Source organism: Pelodiscus sinensis, chromosome 5 (genome assembly GCF_052426305.1).
Source record: "Pelodiscus sinensis isolate ZL-2025 chromosome 5, ASM5242630v1, whole genome shotgun sequence".
Taxonomy (NCBI): Eukaryota; Metazoa; Chordata; order Testudines; family Trionychidae; genus Pelodiscus; species Pelodiscus sinensis.
In genome coordinates this window covers 71776955-71800063 of record NC_143056.1, presented here as the reverse complement: position 1 = coordinate 71800063, position 23109 = coordinate 71776955, and the positions used below count along the sequence as shown (strand labels likewise).

Sequence of the window (23109 nt, the reverse complement as noted above, 5' to 3'; positions counted from 1 at the left end):
AACTCCAAAGGAGACCACTAGCACTGGGATAGGAGGGGAGGGCTTTTACTCTCCTCCCTTCAGGCTCTCTCTTCAAGAGCCTTCCCAGCTATTTAGTCATCACCTGTCCCAGATCAAGAGAAGCAACAAGAGAACCCCATCTCACTCCCACCTAGCAGGCTCATCTTGCAGAGTCACCAACCAGATCCTCTGTTGTCTCCCTATTGTTAGATGCAGTCATTTTACCTCTCAATTGACCAGCCTGGGAGCAGGGACAGAAGAGGGATGCGATATTTGGAGGAGGGAACAGGAGAGAGCATGGAAGCAGACTTAGGACTCACTCTTATCACAGATTTCAGGGGTGCCATGTTAGTCTGTTTCAGCAAAATAAGCAGTATGGTGGCACCTTAAAGATTTTCCTTTTTCATTCATCACAGTGCTCCCCACCACCTCCCCAAAAATCTTTTAGGAATTAGCTGGTCCCCAAAAAAAGTTATGCAATTGTCATAAAGGTTAGTGTTCTGCAAGCATCCTAAATATATGCCCACAAAAGTCAACATGGGGGGGGGGGGGGGGGGGGGAAGAGAAGACACACACACACACACACACACACACACACACACACACACACACACACACACACTCACTCATTTTTGAAGCAAAATGCAGGACAATGTAGCACTTTAAAGACTAACAAGATGGTTTATTAGATGATGAGCTTTCGTGGGCCAGACCCACTTCCTCAGATCAAATAGTGGAAGAAAGTAGTCACAACCATATATACCAAAGGATACAATTAAAAAAACACACAGAATTCTTACCAACCACCACAGGACATACCACACTAATACCAACCCTGGTACCTTCCCTTGCAACAAACCCCGTTGCCAGCTTTGTCCACATATTCATTCTGCTGATACCATTATTGGACCTAACCAAGTGAGTTATAAGATCAAGAACACATATTCCTGCGCATCCAGAAATATAATCTATGCTATCATGTGCCGAAAGTGTCCGTCTGCTATGTACATCGGACAAACATCTCAGACACTTCGCCAAAGGATTAATGCCCACAAAACAGATATCAGACAAGATCACAAAGAGAAAACAGTTTCTTGCCACTTGAACCAGAAAGGACACTCTCTAAATGACTTAGCCACCTGCATTCTGCTACAAAGACCTTTTACATCTGCACTTGAAAGGGAATCCTCTGAACTGTCATTCATGTTAAAATTCGACACTTGCTAACAAGGACTTAACAAGAATTTGAACTTTCTCACCCATTACCAAGACAGTTTCCCCAATTATCACCTGTAATACCATTAACTCACAAACATCCCACTCTCCCTACCTTTAATATCATCAATTCACAGACACTAACCTTCCTTCCTCCCCCTCCCCCCCCCCCCCCGCATCCCCCTTCTGTTCTGCAATGTGATTTGTCCTTTTCATATTTGTTCATTTTTTTAATTGTATCCTTTGGTATATATGGTTGTGACTACTTTCTTCCACTATTTGATCTGAGGAAGTGGGTCTGGCCCATGAAAGCTCATCATCTAATAAACCATCTTGTTAGTCTTTAAAGTGCTACATTGCCCTGCATTTTGCTTCAACTACCCCAGACTAACACGGCTACATTTCTATCACTACTCTCATTTTTATTATTTGCAGCTTCCAGGAATTTGGAAACAACTTAGCACTGTCTCTTACTCCCTAAGATCACTTTTTTATTGCCACTTTTTATTGTTCTTGGAGCCGTAAAATTAAAGACCAAATAAGTGTTACATCCCCACATGGCACTGCCAAGAAAGGAGGACGTGGCCTTCAACATTGCAAGGCCTCAGAGTAGCAGACACTCCTCATCATGGTTCAAGCAACTTTGACAGACCTCCCAATCTGCCTTGCAGAGCTTCCCTAGCCCCAGCCCTTCCTCCTTTCATCTCAGTTTAGATTTACACCTAAAAAGGAGATACTCAACTTCACACAGCATGTGGGACATTCAATCCACACTTTCATCCAGCTTGACTTACCTATGGTCACCTCCTATGGTTACACATCTATGTCCAGCAGCCACTGCGCCACTCACAGAGTCAGCCAGCACCTGGCTGGCTAATCCCACAGAGCGTGGGTATTTGACCAGGTTGTTATACAGTTCATCATTGGGCACTTGAGTGAAACTCAGATCTCCAAAGTCGTACACTTGGCAACCTGGTAACACACAGAGCAGCAAAAGGAAAAGTGGGTTAAGTCTGGCTCCAAGAACCCAAAGACATTCTAAATGCACTCTCACAGTGACTGGGTTACACCATAAAACTGGTGCTCAACCTATGCTCTGAAATTTCAAGCCAGCTCTGGCTGGAGTTAAGTGTGTTACTCAGTAAACCCCATCAGGACTTCCATCCCACTGAGCAGAGCAGAACAGAACACGCTAAAAGAGCTATGGAAATCTCAGATGCATATTCAGCAGGTGGCAAGGGTTGCCAAGTAAACAAGAAATTTGAGACGGCTTCCCAAAAGACATGCTTCTGATGTGCACACACCTACCTACTAATGATGAACACCCCTGCTATTTTAGGATCCATTTACATGGGCCGTTAAAGAAGGAGAGGGACTAGGAAAACAAGACAAATATACTAAGGCAACACAGCCAGTCAGTAAGTATCCAGTGTCTTGGGCTCATGACTTCTGCATTATTGAAATTTTCCACAGTCCTCTAATCTGTCACAGGCTCAGAACTCCAATGATGCTCTTTACATATCTTCAGATCAGTCAGAATTTCCCCAACACACCAAGACAAGGATTTAAATACGCCTGCCCATCTTCAGCCTAAGTGAGCTACAGCGGCACAGACAGAGCAGATACAGAAGGGCAGCTTCTTGTCTTTTATGCAGTGCAAGTGAGCATAGGGTTGCTGAAAAAGGAGCACTGGGTGAAGGAGAAACAGCCCCAGAGACAGACACCTTTTCGCTCTCAGAGGACATTAATTTGTGGCACTGCAGACTGATTGTCTGCCTTCATGGCACGTTTTGACATTGCTCTGAATGCCATGACATGCTGTGGTGTAACAAGTCCAGAGAAAAACCATTCAGGACTCCTATTCATCCTAGGGATGTTAAGAAGCAGGTATTTCACTAATCATGTAATGAACAGAATTTTTATCGACTAAATGATTAGTCGATAAAGGAAGGCACTCAGTCCCAGCTCACACCAGGTCTGGGAGCTATCCCCGCAGTAGCTTGTTAGAAAAAAACTGCCCCCCTCCCCAGTAAAAAGTTTGGCCAGGCCGCTCTTGCTATAGTGGGCTACAGTACTCCTAGGGAGAAACTGGCCGCACCCTTCCTGCATACCATTGCCTTTAGAAAAAGGGAAGGCGTGAAAAGAGGAAAATAGCCTCAGACTCTTCCACCCCTCACCTTGGTGTGAGAACTGAGCTTACCTGGTCGCATAAAACCTGCACAGTTTCGGCCCAACCCCTGGGACACAGACCCCCACTTGGTGACCTTTGGGCCATATATGGTAATATGCAAGCACGGGAAAGCGATGTGCAAATTTGGGGATAAATACCCATCGCACAGTTCGCTCAAGGAGATATTCGCAACACACGTACCACTGTGCGTGCGCCTTCCCATATACTTCAAAGCGCTGCCGGCCTGATCAACCGACCAGCCACCTCCCCCGACTCTTGGACATAACAAAGGCCTTCGCAACCGAACCGATATCTTGGAAATGTTCCATGTGCTGTGTAAATTGGTATGTATGATTTGATTTTTTCTTGTTGTATAAGCTTAGTGTTGTAGTTGTTTTGGGTAGTACATAGAGTTTGTAGTTATCACTTAGTGTAGCTGGATATTTTTAGAATAGATACTATTCCCCTTGTCATTCCCATCCTTATATCTGATACGTTTAACTAGAAATCATAAGAACATAAGAACGGCCGTACTGGGTCAGACCAAAGGTCCATCTAGCCCAGTATCCTGTCTACCGACAGTGGCCAGCACCAGGTGCCCCAGAGAGGGTGGACCAAAGACAATGATCAAGCAATTTGTCTCCTGCCATCTCTCTCCAGCCTCTGACAAACAGAGGCCAAGGACACCATTTTATCCCCTGGCTAATAGCCTTTTATGGACCTAACCTCCATGAAATTATCTAGCTTCTCTTTAAACTCTATTATAGTCCTAGCCTTCACAGCCTTCTCTGGCAAGGAGTTCCACAGGTTGACTACATGCTGTGTGAAGAAGAACTTTCTTTTATTAGTTTTAAATCTGCTACCCATTAATTTCATTTGGTGTCTTCTAGTTCTTCTATTTAGAGAACTAATAAATAACTTTTCTTTATCAGCCCTCTCCACACCACTCATGATTTTATAGACCTCTATCATATCCCCCCCTCAGTCTCCTCTTTTCTAAACTGAAAAGTCCCAGTCGCTTTAACCTCTCCTCATATGGGACCCGTTCCAAACCCCTAATCCTTTAGTTGCCCTTTTCTGAACCCTTTCCAAGGCCAAAATATCTTTTTTGAGGTAAGGAGACCACATCTGTACATAGTATTCAAGATGTGGGCGTACCATAGTTTTATACAGGGGCAGTAAGATATTCTGGGTCTTTTTTTCTATCCCTTTCTTAATAATTCCTAGCATCCTATTTTCCTTTTTGACCACCGCTGCACACTGCGTGGAAGTTTTCAGAGAACTGTCCATGATAACGCCAAGATCTTTCCTGATTTGTCATAGCCAAATTAGCCCCCATCATACTGTACGTATAGTTGGGGTTATTTTTCCCGATGTGCATTACTTTACACTTATCCACATTAAATGTCATTTGCCATTTTGTTGCCCAATCAATCAGTTTGGTGAGATCTTCTTGGAGTCCCTTACAGTCTGCTTCTGTCTTGACTATTCTAAACAGTTTGGTATCATCTGCAAACTTTACTACCTCACTGCTTACCCCTTTCTCCAGATCATTTATGAATAATTTGAAAAGGATTGGTCTCAGGACTGACCCTTGGGGTACACCACTAGTTACCCCTCTCCAATCTGAAAATTTACCATTTATTCCTACCCTTTGTTTCCTGTCTTTTAACCAGTTCTCAATCCAAAAAAAGGACCTTCCCTCTTATCCCATGGCCATGTAATTTACCCAAGAGCCTTTGGTGAGGGACCTTGTCAAAGGCTTTCTGAAAACCTAAGTATAGTATTTCTACTGGATCCCGCTTGTCCGCATGTTTGTTAACCCCTTCAAAGAACTCTAATAGATTAGTAACACAGGATTTCCCTTTACAGAAACCATGTTGACTTTTGTCCAACAAATTATGTTCTTCTACATGCTTCACAATTTTATTCTTTACTATTGTTTTGACTAATTTGCCTGGTACTGAAGTTAGACTTACCGGTCTGTAATTGCCAGGATCGCCTCTAGAGCCCTTTTTAAATATTGGTGTCACGTTGGCTACCTTCCAGTCATTAGGTACGGAAGCCGATTTAAGGGATAGGTTACAAACCACAGATAATAGTTGAGCAAATTCCCATTTGAGTTCTTTTAGAACCTTTGGATGAATGCCATCCGGTCCCGGAGATTTGTTAACATTAAATTTTTCTATTTAAATCACAGAATAAATATAGTAAATACTGTAAATTAATTAACAACATGGTCTATTAAAAATCTTAGAATAAATACTATAAATTTATCACTGTTATAAATAAATATTTTTTATTTGCTAAAACGTTCTACCTGGTTCCTTCCTTCCCCCCTTGGGTATGTATCATTGGACCTGTGATTCTCACAACATAGCTCTGCAGTTTAAATGTAGTAAGAGCCTGGCTGCCTGCCCATCCAGCTCTTACAACATTTAGTATGCAGAGTCACAGTAGGGATATCTCCTGGACCCAGCGTCAGGGCCGGATTAAGGTCTTCATAGGCCCTACGCACTTTCCTAATCATAGGCCTTTCAATTAGATTATACATAAGGGAGAAATGCCCTATTGCCTATTCCCCTAATAGCGCCAATTTTAATTCTCTCTTGAAAGTGGTGCACTGTGACAGCAATTCATGGTACAGGCAGTCCCCGAGTTACGCGGATCCGACTTATGTCGGATCCGCACTTACGAACGGGGCTCTCTCACCCCGGAGCTTGCAGGCAGCGGGACTTCCCAAAGCGCAGCGGTTCCGCCACCTCGACCTCCAGGGCGAGAGAAGCTGCTCCAGGTGCCCCTGGTCTGCTGGGGACCGTCTCCAGCAGACCAGGGACACTGGGAGCAAAGCCTCAGAGGCGTGGCACCCCGCCGCCGCTGCCGCTTTGCTCCCAGTGCCTCTGGTCTGCTGGGGACCGTCTCCAGCAGACCAGGGACACGGGGAGCAAAGCTGCAGTGGCGGCGGGGGTCCCACACCTCTGCGGCTTTGCTCCCCGTGTCCCTGGTCTGCTGGGGGGGGGGGGGGCGCAACTAGTGCGCCCCCCCAGCAGACCAGGCTTTTGTTGTGGACCCTGGGATAGAGCAGCTGGGGTGCTGCCGGGTTGGTCCTGCAGGGACCTACTTGGCAGCCCAGCTGTTCTGTCCCAGGCTTGAGATTCAGCCGCTGTTGAAACTGATCAGTGGCTGATTCCAGGAAGCTGGGGGCAGACCAATTCTGCCTCCAGCTTCCTGTAGTCAGCCCCTGGTCAGTTTCAGCAGCAGCGGCTGAATCTGGAGCCAGTTCTGACTTACATACAGATTCAACTTAAGAACAAACCTACAGTCCCTATCTTGTATGTAACCCCGGGGACTGCCTGTACTTCATTCTAAAATAAGCATTGATTTACACTACAATTATGCTTAGGATGTACCTGACAGCTAATTAGCTGATAAGGGGATGTTGCTGCTATGACTATAATCTGATTTAGCAGTTTTCTTTTATTACTTTTTAGTCCAATAATTTTTTTTGGGGGGGGGGCCTAAACTTTTTGTAGGCCCCCAACTTATTGGTAGGCCCTAGATACTGTACCTAATGTGCCTGCCCAGCGTGAGCTGGGACTGAGCTGGGCTTGCTCAGTCCCAGCTCACACTGGGTTCAGCAGCCCGCGCAGTCAGGGGCTGCTACAAGAGCAGCCTCTGCCCACAGCAGGCCGAGGCTTGCCACGGAGAGAGGTTGCTCCGCAGGATGTGGAGCAGCCTCCCCTCCTCCATGAAACCGATGCTGGGGGAACTGGCTTTTAATCCAGCTCCTCCCAGCACTGGTTCCTGCTTCCCTCCTCCTTGCTGTCTCTGATATAGAGGCAGTGGGAGAATGGGAGTAGTTGACTCGACTAACCGATAAGCCTAGGCTAATTGGTTAGTCAACTACTTGTTTACATCCCTAATTCATCCTGCACATTGGACAGAGATAGGGAACTCAAGTCCGCCTGACCAGCCACTTGGAGATAAGTGCTTACCCCAGAGAGGAGGTTCTTGTTCCTCCTCTGCCTGTCTCCCCTACCCTCTCCCTACCCCACAAGGCTTCAGACATCTACACATCTGTTTTTAGCACTGAACATGAGCCTGAATCTGTCTTTCATTACCACAGACTGCTGCTCAGTGTGCAGATGCACCCTAGCAAGTCCCACATTTTCCTCATGTAGTCTACTCCCTCCATAAGGAATATTGTAGATGCAACTCTTGAAATTAAGGTGTTCCTTGGAAGGTTTCAAAGAGGTTCAACGTTATGGGCCAGCCTGATCCATCTTCCACTGAAGTCAGGGTAAGTTTTTCCATTGTGGTTAAAGGAAACTGGATTATATCCAACATGAGAGATCAAACTGCCTAGTGAGCAAGTTTGTAGTATTCACGTTTTTTTAAGAATGTTTGCATATGAGGCATAAAACAAGGAGTTCTGCTCTTCTCCACAGTATTTCACTGTGACTGCGTCTAGACTGGCTTTTGCAGAACTGCTTTTGCAGAAAAACTTGCCAGCTGTCTACACTGCCCGCTTGAATTTCCGCAAGAACACTGACGATCTCATGTAAGATTGTCAGTGTTCTTGCAGAAATACTGTGCAGCTCCCGCTCGGGCAAAAGCCCTCTTGCGCAAATGCTTTTGTGCAAGAGGACCAGTGTAGACAACGTGGTATTGTTTTGCGCAAAAAAGCCCCGATGGCGAAAATGGCAATCGGGGCTTTCTTGCGCAAAACCACGTCTAGATTGGCACGGACGCTTTTCTGCAAAAAGTGCTTTTGCGGAAAAGAGTCCATGCCAATCTAGACACTTTTCCACAAATGCTTTTAACGGAAAAACTTTTCCGTTAAAGCATTTGCAGAAAATCATGCCAGTCTAGACGTAGCCTGTGAGTTCTTGGGATGGTAGGGCACAAAACCCCACCCCAGGCAGGAATGGGTTATGGAGTTACACCGGCCTCAAGTAGCCCAACCACGTACACCTGACAGTTGTGTCCAGATTGGAAGAAGAATTCAAGGGGAGAAGCTAAGGTCAGGAGGAGGAAGACAGACTGGTCTCTGGCAGATGGACAGCAGAGCCTGCACCCTTGCCTATGTCACCAGTAACCTTTTAACAACCATAGTCTGTGTTGTTCTTTGTTCCCAGAGAGCCCTGGAAGAGGTAAGACTCCCAAAGAACTCAAATGAAGAGCTGAAATTCTCTAAGCCCTGTGCTATTGACTGCCCCAATCTGGATGAATAGAACCTGAGTGAATACAGAACCCCATTGGGGCGCCGTAGAGGGATCAGAACCAGGACACCACCACACTGACTTTCACAGCATTTTAGCAAACAAGGTCACAGTATGCAAATGAACCAGTCAACTAGATGCCAACTGGAGACATGGACAATTCACTGACATTAATATCTTCAAAACAGTTTACAACCACCCTGAAATAAAACTGACAAATTAAAAAAAAAAAAAAAAAAAAAACTTCAAGAAGGGATTCCCTCTTCATTTCCTGCTCTTGTTATGGAAATAATTACACAAAAGTAACTGCAAAAAAGTTATAATGTGGAGCTAGAATAAGCATGACAGTAAACAGCCCCTGAGAGACGGTTTAGCGGCCTGGCTTTTTCCAGCAACATGCCTATCTCTGACACATCAAATGCTTTCTGAAGTTGCAAAATCTGGCTCAGGTTTCTCTGGATGACTTCACAACCTTGGCAGAGAACAAGCATGAGGGCATTACATGAAAATACTCTAGGGAGCAAAACACTCACCTGTTCTTGGAACCTTTAGGATACTCTCTGCTTACTAGATATTAGTTACACCCCAGAGCCGAGAAACTTTAGAGAAAATGAGACAAAGGTCCCACTCCAAGAATCTTACAAGCTGTGTTAGATCCTACAATTACCACCACACACACAATAAATAGGATGGACAGACACAAGAGATCTGACTAGTGACCTTGAGACAACTTTAAATTTATGTGAACTCCTGTATTTATAAGCAACTACTCAGAAGCTGAAGTCAGAATGATTAACCAACATGTACTGCCAGCTCCGAGCGCTGGCCTGGGCAAAATGCGGCTAGGAAACATTTTAAGCTCTGCAGGCAGGCAGGCTTGTTTGGCAGCTGACAAGTCAGTCTCTTGCCACAGCCTGCTTCTGGCACCCCCCGCCCTTTCCTGCCCCAACTCTCTGCTCCCCCGCCTCCCCACTCAACATACCCAAACCCTTTGTCCCTCTTACACCCATATCCCCTCCCAGATCTGGCACCCCAATCTCCTGCCCCATATCACAATCCCCTCCAACCCTAGGCCACAACCCAATCCGCTACACTCCAGTCCCCTGCCCTAGATCACAACTGCTTGCCTCGTTCCGTCTCTCTCCTGCACCTGTCCGTTACCCCAAGCTCCCTTCTGCACCCAACCTCCATTCCAAACCCCGGCATCTCCATCAATAACATGGAAGAGTGCGGCCCTCGACCACTTTCCAAAATCTTGGAGTGACCCATCAAAAATTATTGCCCGCCCTGTTCTAGCCTCTCATTGATGTAAGTAAAATGAACAAGAATTTCAGTCAGTCAATGTCACTTGTACTTGTTCTAGTCCGTTTCCACTAGACCGATCGGGTCCACACCAGGGGCACTATCATCCCCAGTGGGAGCAACGCATGGAGGGTATGCTATCCACAATCTGTGTTGTGGGAAGGCGGAGCTGATTCCTCTGCTTCTTAGGCTTCCCTCCGAGTTCTTCCACAGCCTTCTCAGCTGCTGGGAGCAACATCATTAATAGCTCTGTACGCTCTTCATGTCAAAGAGCACAGCAATCTAGGTCCCTCTCAGTCTGCCTTCTGCAAGGGAGAACAAGAGCAGCCCAATGATTTGCTCTCTTTAGTCTCCAAATGGAGCAGTTCACTCAGCTGTCAATTCCTGGAGCTTTGAAAGGGGAGGGGGGCAAGCCTGCAGGGCAGGAGAGATCAAAAGTCTGAGCAGAGCCTTCAAGGCAGGCATTATGGGATACTGGCGGAAACCAGTTCTGTGAACAAAAAATAGCAGTGTCTACATTGGCTTTGTCCACAGTAAAAGGGAGGGGAAAAAGGGGGGGGGGGAGAAAAACCCTCTCTCTACTAGGGCCGGGGTAGAAGTTTTTCATTCCCGTTTTTCCTGACAAAAGCTATGCAGTGTGCAAAGGCAGTTTTTGGTGACAAATCTTTGTAGTTTAGACAAATACTAGAGAATCCTTGGTCAACAAAGACCTTCAGTTCAGTGCTTCCTTAGAACAGTTAGCAGAAGATTGGCTGCAAAATACCATGCAAGCAATAGGCCAAACCCACTTTGACCATTTAGTGCTCTATTTCATTATGTAACTTTGCTCACACACAAGCAGAAATCCTGTTTATGCAATGGCCCTATCATCTCAGTTCACAGTCATGGATGCCAGCCTGATGAGTCACTAAGAAAAGCAACAAAACAGAAAGGTTCTGGGGAAGAACCAAACAAAGGATGAGCTATAAAAAACATCTTTAAACATTCCCTTCCTTCTATGCAAGGTAAGAGGCTATTAGGTACAACCATCCTCCCCCAGAACAGATCAGGGACCCTGAGCTCTACAGAAATAATGAACTCAGGGTAGCTGGCATGCCATAGAGGTGAGCTCGGGCTGTAGTAGTCTCTACTTGCATATCTATGTATGCCTTGCAGTCACTTCCGCCTGAATGTCAGCAAGAGGACATGGTTAAAGAGCTAGTGAGTGAGTCACTCATTATGACCTGTGCATAAAGAAACCTGGTCTGAAGCAGTTTTAACTATTAGAGTAACTAAGCAGAGAAAAGTCTCCCCTATGGGCAGGAGGCTAAATGGGCAGGATGTGCTCTCCCCTAGAACACCCATGTGATTGTGTGATCAACTCTGAAGCAAGAGGGCAGAATGGCAGCAGGAGAGATTGTTCCACAGCTTAGTGAGTCTTAGAAGCAGCATCAGAGCTTGATAAACTTAAAACAAGGCTGAAAACCCACCCACTTGATTTTTTTTTGAATCTAGACAGACGAATGAATGGATAGGGAAATGCACTCGATGGTTTAACAGGACTCTCTCATCTATGGTATTTCACAGCCCTATCCCCTCACCCTGTTTTTTGCACATTTTACCAGTATGGCTTCCAGAGAACTTGTTTTTAAAAATCAGTATCTGTTTTAACACTAGACAATCTCTACTGCGTTTTGCTTTCCCCACAGTCAAACCCGTCAGTAATTTAAACTCAGTGCTCTCAAGATTGTCCACAAACCCCGGTATTTCCTAGTTCACCAAATTTCCCAACCACCCTCATTCCTGCAATCACATCCCTCCCAGATGATTCAGTGTCCTATGGAGTCCGCTGACATCAATGAGATTCCCCTCCTCCCTCTCCTCCTGCAAAAAAAAAAAAAAAAAAAAAAAAAAAGCTTCTAGGCTTAGGAAACATTTACATTGTAGAATTGCACCAGAAAAGAATATTCTGATGCCACCTCAATGTGTTGTAACATAACATGAGAATATTACTATGCTATGACGTATGAGCCCTGTGACTGGCAACTCCAGGCATCAACATAGCCAGTTTTGCAACCTTGGCTGGGCAGGAATGCCTTGAAAGTAGTCAGAAGCCAGAGAATGCAAAATGTGTACTACCTATTCTGATGCTATGTTACCTTGCTTTCCCCAAGTTTCCTGGGTTATTTAACCCTTAGGGTCTTCTCCAGCTGTCCTCACCCTAGCATTAGACTCTTCCCTCACTTAGGTTTCCAATTTCCTTCAGCCCACAATAATCTGAAAGCTAATCAAGCAGGAGGTCACATCAGGTCCCACCTTATAATGAATTCCTCTCCAGCAACAAGGCCATTATTCTTTACCATTATATAAGATTACATATTGATTGTTCCAGGCAGGTAGGTAAAGAAAAATCAACGCATGAAGAAATAAGTGTTTTCCCCAGTTCCTTCTGATACTGCTGGATGGTTTTACCACTAAAAGCAGCCTCTTCCACCCAAGAACAGCACTTCATAGGCTCCTGAAAAAAACGTGCAAGTCTCAAGCTTTTTCAGACCTCATATGCCTGAGCCTCTCAGCCTCTCAGATGAAAAGCAAAACAAGGGTCTCAGCCAACAAAAGATTGTTACAGATTCCATGGCAATAAAAAACAAACAAGAGGAAGAACAAAATTAAGTTCAAATAACTAAGTTCTGAGTCTACCACAACCCCATCTGTGGGTCCAATTACATACACTATTCTTCCCTTTCATCTCAGAGGGGGCTGAATTTTAGTGCATGTAAACTGATCCACATATGCATAAAAACTTTGAAAGTGCTTGGAGATGAAAGATACCACCAACAGAAACAAAGAGCTCTTTATGCTGTGACTCCAGGACTGTAAGTTATGTTAGCAAAATGGGGAGAGGAGGAGTTAAGAAATACAGTTTCCTGTTTACATCAATTTGAGCTACATTGATGTAATGATTTAAATTGGAGTAAGAACCACCACACTGATTTGAGTGCACTGTTATGATTTTTGAACCAATGTGACATTAAACAGTTGCAGATCTGAATACAGATAAAACCCAAGGAGAAATATTCCAAGGATCATGAGGCAGAGACAATGTTCACCACCTAAAAAAGGACGTCACAGGAAAGTTCCACTTCAAAGAACAAGGAAAGAGCCTCTCCCAGCAACATAAAGGGCTTTGGAGAAGACAACTGATTATTTTAGCTAGTGCCCAGACTCCAGTTCAGTGTTTGTGCTTTGATTGCTGGCATCTACACATGTTGTAAATAGCATTTGAAATGAATACCTGTTAGGGTTGTTCTATGCTTGAAAGTTATAGCAGTATACAAATTTGTTGGGGGGGGGGGGAATTTATTTATTACTGATGCCATTATATTGCTACGAGCTGCAGTATAAACTTAAACGTGCTCACACTAGTATAAAAACTTATTCCAGTTCAGGAAACAAAGCATACTGGTCTTACGACCTACACACCTGGTACCTTTTCCCTACAGTAATTGGACCAGTGTACTTCAAATGGCAACGTTTTCTGGCTCTATCAACAGGCCCTTAGATTATCAGCATATTGGAGAAGCACATTATTTTGCTCTGTAGGGCAGGTGAAATGATCACAGGGTATCAGATTACACTGGGGCCCTTTATCCAGATTTCTTTTCCCTGAAAATATTTCCCACCATGGCTAACATGAACACTGACTCCCAAGTGCTAGCATTGGGTGAACACAAAAGGATTAGTGGCAACCAGCAGCTTCAACCCCCAATCTACATCAGTGGTCCCCAAACTTTCACATCATGCATCCCCATCAGTAGACAGGGCTAGGAACTGGGCTGTGGCTTCCAGAGGGCGCAGATGTGGTAAGAGGGGCAAGGCTGGGGCCAGAGACCAAAGCAGGAGTTTATGTTAGGCCGAGGGAGCTGTTGCCAGCAGCAGGGACCATGACTGAGACCATAATTAGGGTTGGGGCTGGAGCAGAGCAGGGGGGCAGAGCAGAGCTGTATGGTGCCCCCCCCCCCACACACACACACACGTAGAGGCTGGCCTGGCCCCGCGCTGCACCCCTCTCCCAAATATTCCTCAATGCCCCATCAGAAGGCATGCCCCAGTGTTTGGGAACCACAGTCTGACCCAATGAGCACATAATAGACGACACCCTGGTTAAAATGCTACCAGTCACTTAGAACTCTGGCTACACTAATGCTCCAGCAGTCACTGCACAAGCATTTGTAATGGTGGGAAAGGCTAGTGTGGATACACCTTGCCTTAGGACGGACGGACGGACACACACACACACACACACACACACACACACACACACACACGAAACCAAAAGCTCAGATTTTTTTTTAAATAAATCCTTATAAGTGGCAGGATCTGATTTCCACATTGGCCTGCAAAGAGTAAGGCTTAAAGAGCTTTAATGGGCGGAGCTTTGAAGGGAGATGGAATCCAAGTAGGTTTATGACACATGAATGCCAAACCCCTCACTGGATTTAAATCTAAAAACATTCTACAGTAGACTTCCAATAATCCGGAACCTTTGGGACCTACGTGATGCTGGATTATCGGATATGTCAGACTATCAGGAGGTACTATAAGGTGGTCATATATAGATATCACACACACACACACACACACACACACACACACACACACACACACACAGTGTTTTAATCCTTTTTATTGTACATACTGTAAAGTTTTAGGTTTTTTTAAACCCTTTTTTACCCTTTTCACTCAGTTCAGCTGCTGCTGCCTTGTTACTCATTTTTTGCCAAAGATCACTCACTAGGCTCTTGCCATTTTGAAGCCGGACTATCAGGAATGCCGTACAATTGGATGCCGGACTATTGGAGTTTTACTGTACTTGGAATCTGCATCTGCCACAGGATCAAACTGTATTCAGGTGAGGCCTAAAAGGAATGATGGGTGGGGCTTTGTTACAATGGAGTCCAGGGGAGAAAGTCAGACAACTAATTCAATAGTTTAATCATCTCTTGAATGGGGGGGTGGCAGTGGGTTGGGTTCGCTGGTAAGAACAGTGGACCCAACCCTAACTCAACAGCAATTCACTTTACCAAGATCTGATTGCCCAGTTCTTAAAGAGTGGTGTCTAATTTATCACTGGTGATTTGTACTGCTATGTAATAACATGTAACTTTGTTCTCGCCCACAATTATTTCCAATTTGGGGACAACTTATACCTCTAGATCAGCGGCACAGCCATGGGTACCCGCCTGGCCCCACAGTACGCGAACATCTTTATGGCTGACTTAGAACAACGTTTCCTCAGATCCCGTCCCCTTTTACCCCTCCTTTACTTACACTACATCGATGACATCTTTATGATCTGGACCCATGGCCAAGAAACACTGGATGCATTCCACAGGGACTTTAACAACCTACACCCCACCATCAATCTCAGCCTGGACCATTCTACACGAGAGATCCATTTCCTGGACACCCCAGTACAAATCACCAATGTAAATTAGACACCACACGACAAAAAACCCACTGACTTCTACAGTTACCTACATGCCTCCAGCTCCCATCCAGGACACAACATATGATCCATCGTCTATAGCCAAGCCCTTAGATACAATCGCATCTGCTCTAATCCCACTGACAGAGACCAGAAACTTCAGGATCTCTACCAAGCATTTATAAACCTCAATTACCCACCCGGAGAAATAAAAAAACAAATTGAAAGAGCCAGACGAATACCCAGAAACCATCTACTTCAAGACAGACCCAAGAAAACCAACAATAGAACACCACTTGTCATCACCTATAGCCTCCAACTTAAACCTGTCCAACGCATTAGCAATAAACTACAACCTATACTGGAACAGGATACTACCCTCCGAGAGGCTCTGGGAGACAGACCCATAGTCTCCTATAGACAACCACCTAACCTCAAGATGATTCTTACCTACAACTACAGGACATACCACACTAATACCAACCCTGGTACCTTCCCTTGCAACAAACCCCGGTGCCAGCTTTGTCCACATATATACTCTGCTGACACCATTATTGGACCTAACCATGCCTATTACAAGATCAAAAACACATATTCCTGTTCATCCAGAAATATACTTTACGCCATCATGTGCCTAAAGTGTCCATCTGCTATGTAAACTGGACAAACTTCTCAGACACTTCACCAAAGAATCAATGCACATAAAACAGACATCAGGCTCTCTCTCAGAGAGAAAGCTGTTGCTTGCCATTTCAGCCAGACTGACCATTCTCTCAATGACCTTAAAACATGAATATTGCTTCAGAGAGATTTTAACTCCAGACTTCAAAGAGAAGCATCAGAATTGTCATTCATGCTTAAATTTATGATAGAAATGTAACAGTGTTAGTCTGGTGTAGCTGAAACAAAATACAGGACTATGTAGCACTTTAAAGACTAACAAGATGGTTTATTAGATGATGAGCTTTCGTGGGCCACTGAGGAAGTGGGTCTGGCCCACGAAAGCTCATCATCTAATAAACCATCTTGTTAGTCTTTAAAGTGCTACATAGTCCTGTATTTTGTTTCATGCTTAAATTTGACACTTTATGTATGGGTCTCAAAGATGCTAATTATCTCACCCATTACAAAAATAGCTTCCCCAATTATCACCCCCTAATGTCATTACCTCACAGACACTAATCTTCTCCCCTCACTCCCACTCTGTTCTAAAATTTGATTTGCCAATTTTATATGTGTTCACTTTTTTTGATTGTATCCCTTTGGTATATATGGTCATGCCAATTTTCTTCCACAAATTGATCTGAGGAAGTGGGTCTGTCCCACTAAAGCTCATCACCTATTAAACCATCTTGTTAGTCATTAAAGTGCTACATAGTTCTGTCTTTTGTTTCAGTTATTGAGGATTAGCTGTTAAGGGGGTAATGAGGACAGGACAAAGTGTTTCCTTTCCCTTCACTGCCCCAAAGCAAGCTGTTGGGTGAGAACTAATTATAACAATGTGGGCTCTAATTCAAGCATATCCACATCTGAAAAACTGCAGTGGTGGAGGAGGAATAAAATGTGACACTGATGTTTCACATGCTACCTCCTCTACATTTCAGTTGGGAGTACACTTCCTGGCCCGGCTGATGTGTACTAGGGCTGCTCAAGCTGGGACGCTAAGACAGGGCGTGAATGTGTGTGCTAATGTGTGTGTATCTACCTAGCCCTCAGAACTACACAGAGATGCTTACAGGCTGGATCTAGGAATGGGGAGGTACAAGTCACACATTTTACTAACTCAACTCCCTGGCATTAGAGGGGACCCATTTATTTTTAATAAAAATTAAGGAAAATTAAACACTTTAAGATACTGATTTAAAATCACACACTTCCCCCTCCAGTAAAAAGAGGAGCCACAATCCTCGCCACACACACAAATAAGCTTCTTCTATTTATTTTTAACTAATAATGCACTTTGTTAATTCATAGTAGTGCAGGGGAAGAAGGAACCAGAAGCCTTTTCACTTACGCTCCCATGTACCTACAGAATCCACCCTCTGCTAAACCTTCTGCTAGGACAAGTCATGATCTTAGCATATGTAACCTCTTGGCGTGCGTGCATCCGAGCGAGCATCCGTGTGCGCCTTTCTGAACTAGTTGGACTATGGACACCATACATAAAAGCTTCTTTGGCAACAAGCCTGCCTGCTCTGCTCATGTCCATGCTGAATGTTCTAGGGCAGGGGCAGCAAGAGCCAGCCTTTGGGCCAGCCTGTTGGGACCTTCAGGCACAGAGCAGCCCCATGCTGCTTTAAGTGGCTAGCTGCTAAGTGCTCACTGTGGCTCTCTGCTCCAGGCACCGGATCCCTACCCCCCCAGCAAACTCTCTTAACCCCCATTGGTTAGTTTTCATACCTTTCCCCTCCCCACTTCCCCACACAGCAGAGAGCCTGCTTCAGGATCCTGCAGGACTGCTGGCCAGGAGGTGCTTAGGGAAGACCTCTGGCATCCTCCCCTCCCCCAGGCCACCATCCATAGCCTCTGCAATCCCCTCACCCCAGTCACAACTCCCTCCCAGACCCTGCACCCCCCTCCTACACCTATCTCCCAAGCCAGTAATCTCTCTTGCACCCATACTCCCTCCTTGACCCTGCACCCTATTCCCATGTCCCAGGTTATCACCCAAACCCTCTGCACACACACCCTTGCTCAGCTCACAATTCCCTCCCAAATGCTGCACCACTCCTAGGCCAGAATCCTCTCCTGCACCCATGCCCCCTCTCAGCCCTGCATCCCAAGCCCCAGCCCCAGATCAACCCCCCCCTTCACTCAAACTCTCAGACCCCCACTATCTCCTGTACCTCAGTCCCCTACCTCGAGCTCCATCTTGCACCCAACTTCTCTCCTAGATGCCATTCCTCCCCTCCCCCCATGGAAGACTGCAGCCCTTGACCACTCACAAAATTTTGGAGTTGCTCTCCCATCAAAAATTACCCACCCCTGTTCTAGAGAATGCTTTAAAAAGTGCATTAACACAAGGCTGATATTCTTCAATGTTGTAGGTGTTGTCTCAGTTAAATGTTATCACCTCTTTGAGAAGCTACTCAGTCTCACATTATCATCTCTCAGCCCACCTAAAGACAAACAGCTGTGGGGCGGGCAGGGGGGGGGGAAGGGAGGCAAAATCACTTAGGATTCTTGTCAAAGGAACTAAGGTTTTGGAAAAAGGTTTCAATGTCTTTGTTCACTCTCATATCCTTTGCTGGAAACCAGGAGTTTAGCGTGAAATTTATGTCCAGAACATTAGATTAGTCATAACCAACAGCATTGTGAGCACAACTGTTACAAATTCACTTTATTATCCAATGTAACATTAAAAAGATGCAAATGAACAAAAAGAAAAAGAAAAAACCTGAGATTTCAGTGACACTTCAAAGCACTGGTGACGACTGAAAAAAAAAAAAAAAAATAAGTGGGAGGAGGGGAACTGTAGCAATATGGTATATTAACAGCCCTCCTGCCAGGCTAAGGGGAAGAAGAAATTTCAATCCCTTATTCCCCATTGGACAATAGCTACATAAAGCAGCCTCTTGCTCAAGGACTTCCTCCTTATCCTTCTACTCCACACTGCAATGGCTGTCCCTACAATATAAAAAGCTCCCCTGTGGATGCTGGCTAAGTCTGTCATTGCTTGTCAGCGAGGGCCCCTTCTGGCAAAGTCTACAACACCTGACCCTATTCATCAACAGGGCTACAGAAATTTAAGCAGCACTAAAAACATTAAAACAACAGACATGAATAGAGAAGCAGCAGCTCATATCAGTGCTCAAAAAAAAGCACACTTTAGCAACAAAAAAAGACCTTGACAATTTTTAATGTTTAGAGGGGCAAAGCCCTCTCCCACTTTATTGATAATTTTAAAGTTAGTCAACACTAAGGTCCAGATCTCCAAAGGTATTTAAGCTCCTAGCTCTTACTGAAATGGGACACAAACAAAAACAAAAACCAAGCTTTGCACACAGCAGAAGTTTTCATTTAAGTTTTGGTTGTCAATGTCACAAAATGTTCTATTCGGATTGGACTTTGTACAACCTCAACTAATTTATTAGACCTATGCTATTTGAAGGAGACTCCATAGTTAACTATAGACTGATTGGTCAAAGAATTTTTCAGTTACTTGCCAAATAACTCTAAAGAACTGTCTAATAATCCCTCTTGAACGTTATATCCTCCTTTCACATCTTGTAACTTCAGAATTTCAGAGATTTTTAGATAACTTGAGGTTCTTCGGATTCCAGGGAGAGACTTTTTACTTCAGGATAAGGCTATGTCTGCTTTTTTTTGCGGAAGAGCAGACATGCTCTTTCGGAAGCCCAGTCTTCCTCCTTCCCAGAGCCACATTTCAGAAAAGCTTCTTCTGAAAAAACTATTGAAAAAGGTACGCAAATTGCAGGGCACAAAGGCTCAAACTATCTTACCCATTACCAAGATAGCTTCCCCAATTATCACCTCTAATACCATTAGCTCACAGACATCTAACTCTCCCCACCTCTAATATAATTAATTCACAGACACTTACCTTCCTTCCTTCCCCCCCCCTCCTCCGATCCCCCTCCTGTTCTGAAATGTGATTTGTCCTTTTCACATGTGTTCATTTTTTTTTAATTGTATCCTTTGGTATATATGGTTGTGACTATTTTCTTCCACTATTTGATCTGAGGAAGTGGGTCTGGCCCACGAAAGCTCATCATCTAATAAAACATCTCATTAGTCTTTAAAGTGCTACATAGTCCTGTATTTTACCATGAAGGGTCCTTTGAAAGGTGTTGAATACTTATGCTAAACAATGTTTCACCTTCTATTTAACTGTGACAATCTGAGAACCTTTACCAGACCTGAAGGAGAGCTGTGTGTAAGGTGGAAAGCTTGTCTTTCTTGCACTAACAAAAAATGGTCCAATAAAAGATTATTACCTCAGAATATTAGACAAACTGGGTGATATCAGCAGTTACAACACTGCATAATTTTACCAACCCACACACACAAGCTGACAAAAAATTACAACCATTATAAACAAAATTTTACAAATAGACAAAACAATTGCTGCTTGCAAAGTACTTTGAGATGGATTTAAAAGATGTTTACTTGCTACATTAGGACGTGATGCTGACAAATTGTTTTAATGGATGTAAAGCTTTGAAACTACTGTCATTATCTGATCCTTCCCATAATTTCCCACAGATGTGAAAGTCTAAATAGAATTTTAAAAAATTAAAAGTTTTATTTAAACGCCATAATTTTGCACAACTTTGAAAATTTTAAAATCAATAAACATTCATAAAATTCATCAAAATTATATTAAAAAGTCACATTCTGACAAGTATAGCTATTGAAACAACACGCCAGAATTCATATCTAGTATTTGGCTTGCAATTTGCCTGACTCTTACCCAACCTTTGCCAAAAAACAAACAAAAAAAGCCTTCTTTTTTTCTGGTTCTAAATCTAAGAGGAAACAGGCCATGAATTGTTGAGACTACACAAGACTAATCATTTGCTTTTGCCCTAACAAACAACTCAAGATCACATTTTCTTTCTAGTGAGATAGCACTGTTCCTATATCCTCTCAATGCAAGACTAGAATTAAATGCAAGACCGGAGACAAAAATCAGAGGTTTTCTTCAGAGAATTCTGGATTCCTTTTCGGGACAGGGGCTGAGTTAAGTATTTGGTTGTTTGAAGCAGTGCAGTAAATGAGTTTAATGATTTGTTCTTGTGGCTGAGGATCTCGGTAAGGTCTGAATAGTGCTATCAAATTTACAGACCCCAAAATCTGGGCATACAGTGCACACCCAAGTTTCTGTTGACCAAAGCCTTCCTTGTGCACGAGACGTGTCATACATTTAACTGCCCAATATACACATACAAGGGATGTGTCTGTGCAAGTTAGTTATTAATCGCAGAGCAACATTTCAATAGTACATAGGTCTAGTTTCCGTTTCTGTGGTCCATTCACTCCTCAGCCACTCTTCTGCTGGCTCACTAGAGATACCGGGTTTTGTGACTCATCTTACTTCACAGCGACAAGGCAGACATGTCGGATGCAGGAAGGTGAATGTGTGGCTGATTCACTGTCCAGCTAAATGAGTCAGGCTAAGGCAAAAGGAACGGGACATGGGGGCGGACAGTGCCCAGGCTCCGTGCTAGCGCCCCAGTCACGCCAGCGAGGGTCCCCGTTTCCACCCCGCCACTGCTGCACGTGGCCCTTACCCAAGCCGGCGAGCCTCTTCGTCAGCCCCGCGTTCCTTATGGCGGCGGGGCCGCGGTCCACCCCCCTCCGCCTCTGTAAGACAAAGGGGCTCCATTAGGATCCCGGTGGGGCGGGGCTTGGCGCTCACAGAAAGGGACTGAGCCGCAGCAACCACGCGGAGCGGCGACCCGGGGAAGGGCATTTGCCATCCCCACCGATCCTCGGGGCGCTGCGGGTGCGCGCCCCCAGCTGGAGCTGCACGTGGGAGCGGCGTGTGCCAGGGCCCGCCGCCGGGGTCCCCCCTCCCGGAAACCCGCTGGGACAGCGAGACAATGCGGCTACAGCACATGCTCCCGAGCCTCCAGGGATGCGCGACAAGGAGTCTCCCCGAGCCCGTCTGCACGGGGCCGGAACACGCTCATCCCCCTAAACCACCCCGTGTGGGCCAGGGGGCGCTGCCTCCCCCCGCGATGCTCACCTGCCCCCTGGCGAACGGGGCCCCGATCAGCGCCACGGAGTGGGCAGGTTTCGGGAGCTGCAGCGCGGAGTCCGCCTGTTTCCGCAGGAGCCGGGCGAAGCTGCTGCGCAGAGACATGATGCTGCAGAACCGCTCGCTGCAGCCGCCGCCGCTTTTAACCTGCAGCGCCGCTACCTCCCCTCGCCAGCGCGCGGGCCAGACACCGGCTCCCCGCCTCGGGACACACCCCCGGTGCCTTCCCCGCCTGGCCAATGGCGGCGCGCCCGCCCGGGGGTGTGCGCCGCGCTTGCGCCCGCCTGGGGACCGGCAACCGCGGAGGGGCTGCGGCTGGGCTGCTCCGGCCAGCGAGGGGCGCCCTCGCCGCAGCTCCCCCGCCATGTGGGCCAGCGCAGTCTCGCCCCCCGCCCCGCTGTCCGCGCGGGGGGACCGGCCTCGTGCCGCCCTGGGTTCCTCTCGGGGCTCGGCCCGGATCCCCGCCCGAGCTACGGTGCCTCTTGATCCACTCGCGTCCGAGAGCCGGGTCCCGAGCAGCCGGGGGTTTGATCTGCCAGCAGCTGCCACCTGGTCCCCCGCCCTCCCGCTGCATCCGCTCCCCCACACCTGAAAACTGCGCCTGCAAGCACCCGTATCCCCGAGGGCAGGGCGGGTGAGCCCCAGGCAGGACGGGCGCCGCCACGCGGCATTAGGCGCTGCTGGTAGGCGACCCGAGGAGCCGCCGATAGGCGCCGTGCAGTAACTGGATGGTGCCCAACCGTCCCATTCCAACAGCCACGTCTCCTCCCGGAACTACTGCAGTCCTGGGCACCACCATTCCCTCCCTCCCAGCGGGGCTGGCATGGTGCTCTCCAATTGACTCTAAGCTGAGATAACTTCAGCCCAGCTTTCTCTCCCTGTCTTCAAATAATGGGGAGATGTCCCTGTAAGGGGAAACTTCTTGGCATGCAGTACCACTGACACTTCAGTAGCTTGTGCACACCATTTCCAAGTAAACAATGCTATTTCCAAACAATGCTTACCCTGA

General features: G+C 46.0%; 1 protein-coding gene across 3 annotated transcripts in view; it reads right to left on the bottom strand.

Annotated features, from left to right (window-relative positions):
- ARG2 (arginase 2) overlaps positions 1-22824 on the bottom strand; it is a 29947-nt gene extending 7123 nt beyond the window's left edge. Inside the window, exons 1-4 of one of the 3 annotated variants that reach the window (XM_075927399.2) lie at positions 22689-22824; positions 22089-22188; positions 21631-21703; positions 2010-2187 (exon numbers count right to left, since the gene is read on the bottom strand). In XM_075927399.2, coding sequence (XP_075783514.1) covers positions 2010-2187; positions 21631-21703; positions 22089-22188; positions 22689-22771 — 434 coding nt within the window. In that variant the 5' untranslated portion in view covers positions 22772-22824. Of the gene's footprint in view, positions 1-2009; positions 2188-21630; positions 21704-22088; positions 22648-22688 lie in introns of those variants that run through there. The other 2 variants (XM_075927398.2, XM_075927397.2) reach the window with 2 other exon arrangements.
- Positions 22825-23109: the final 285 nt, after the last annotated feature.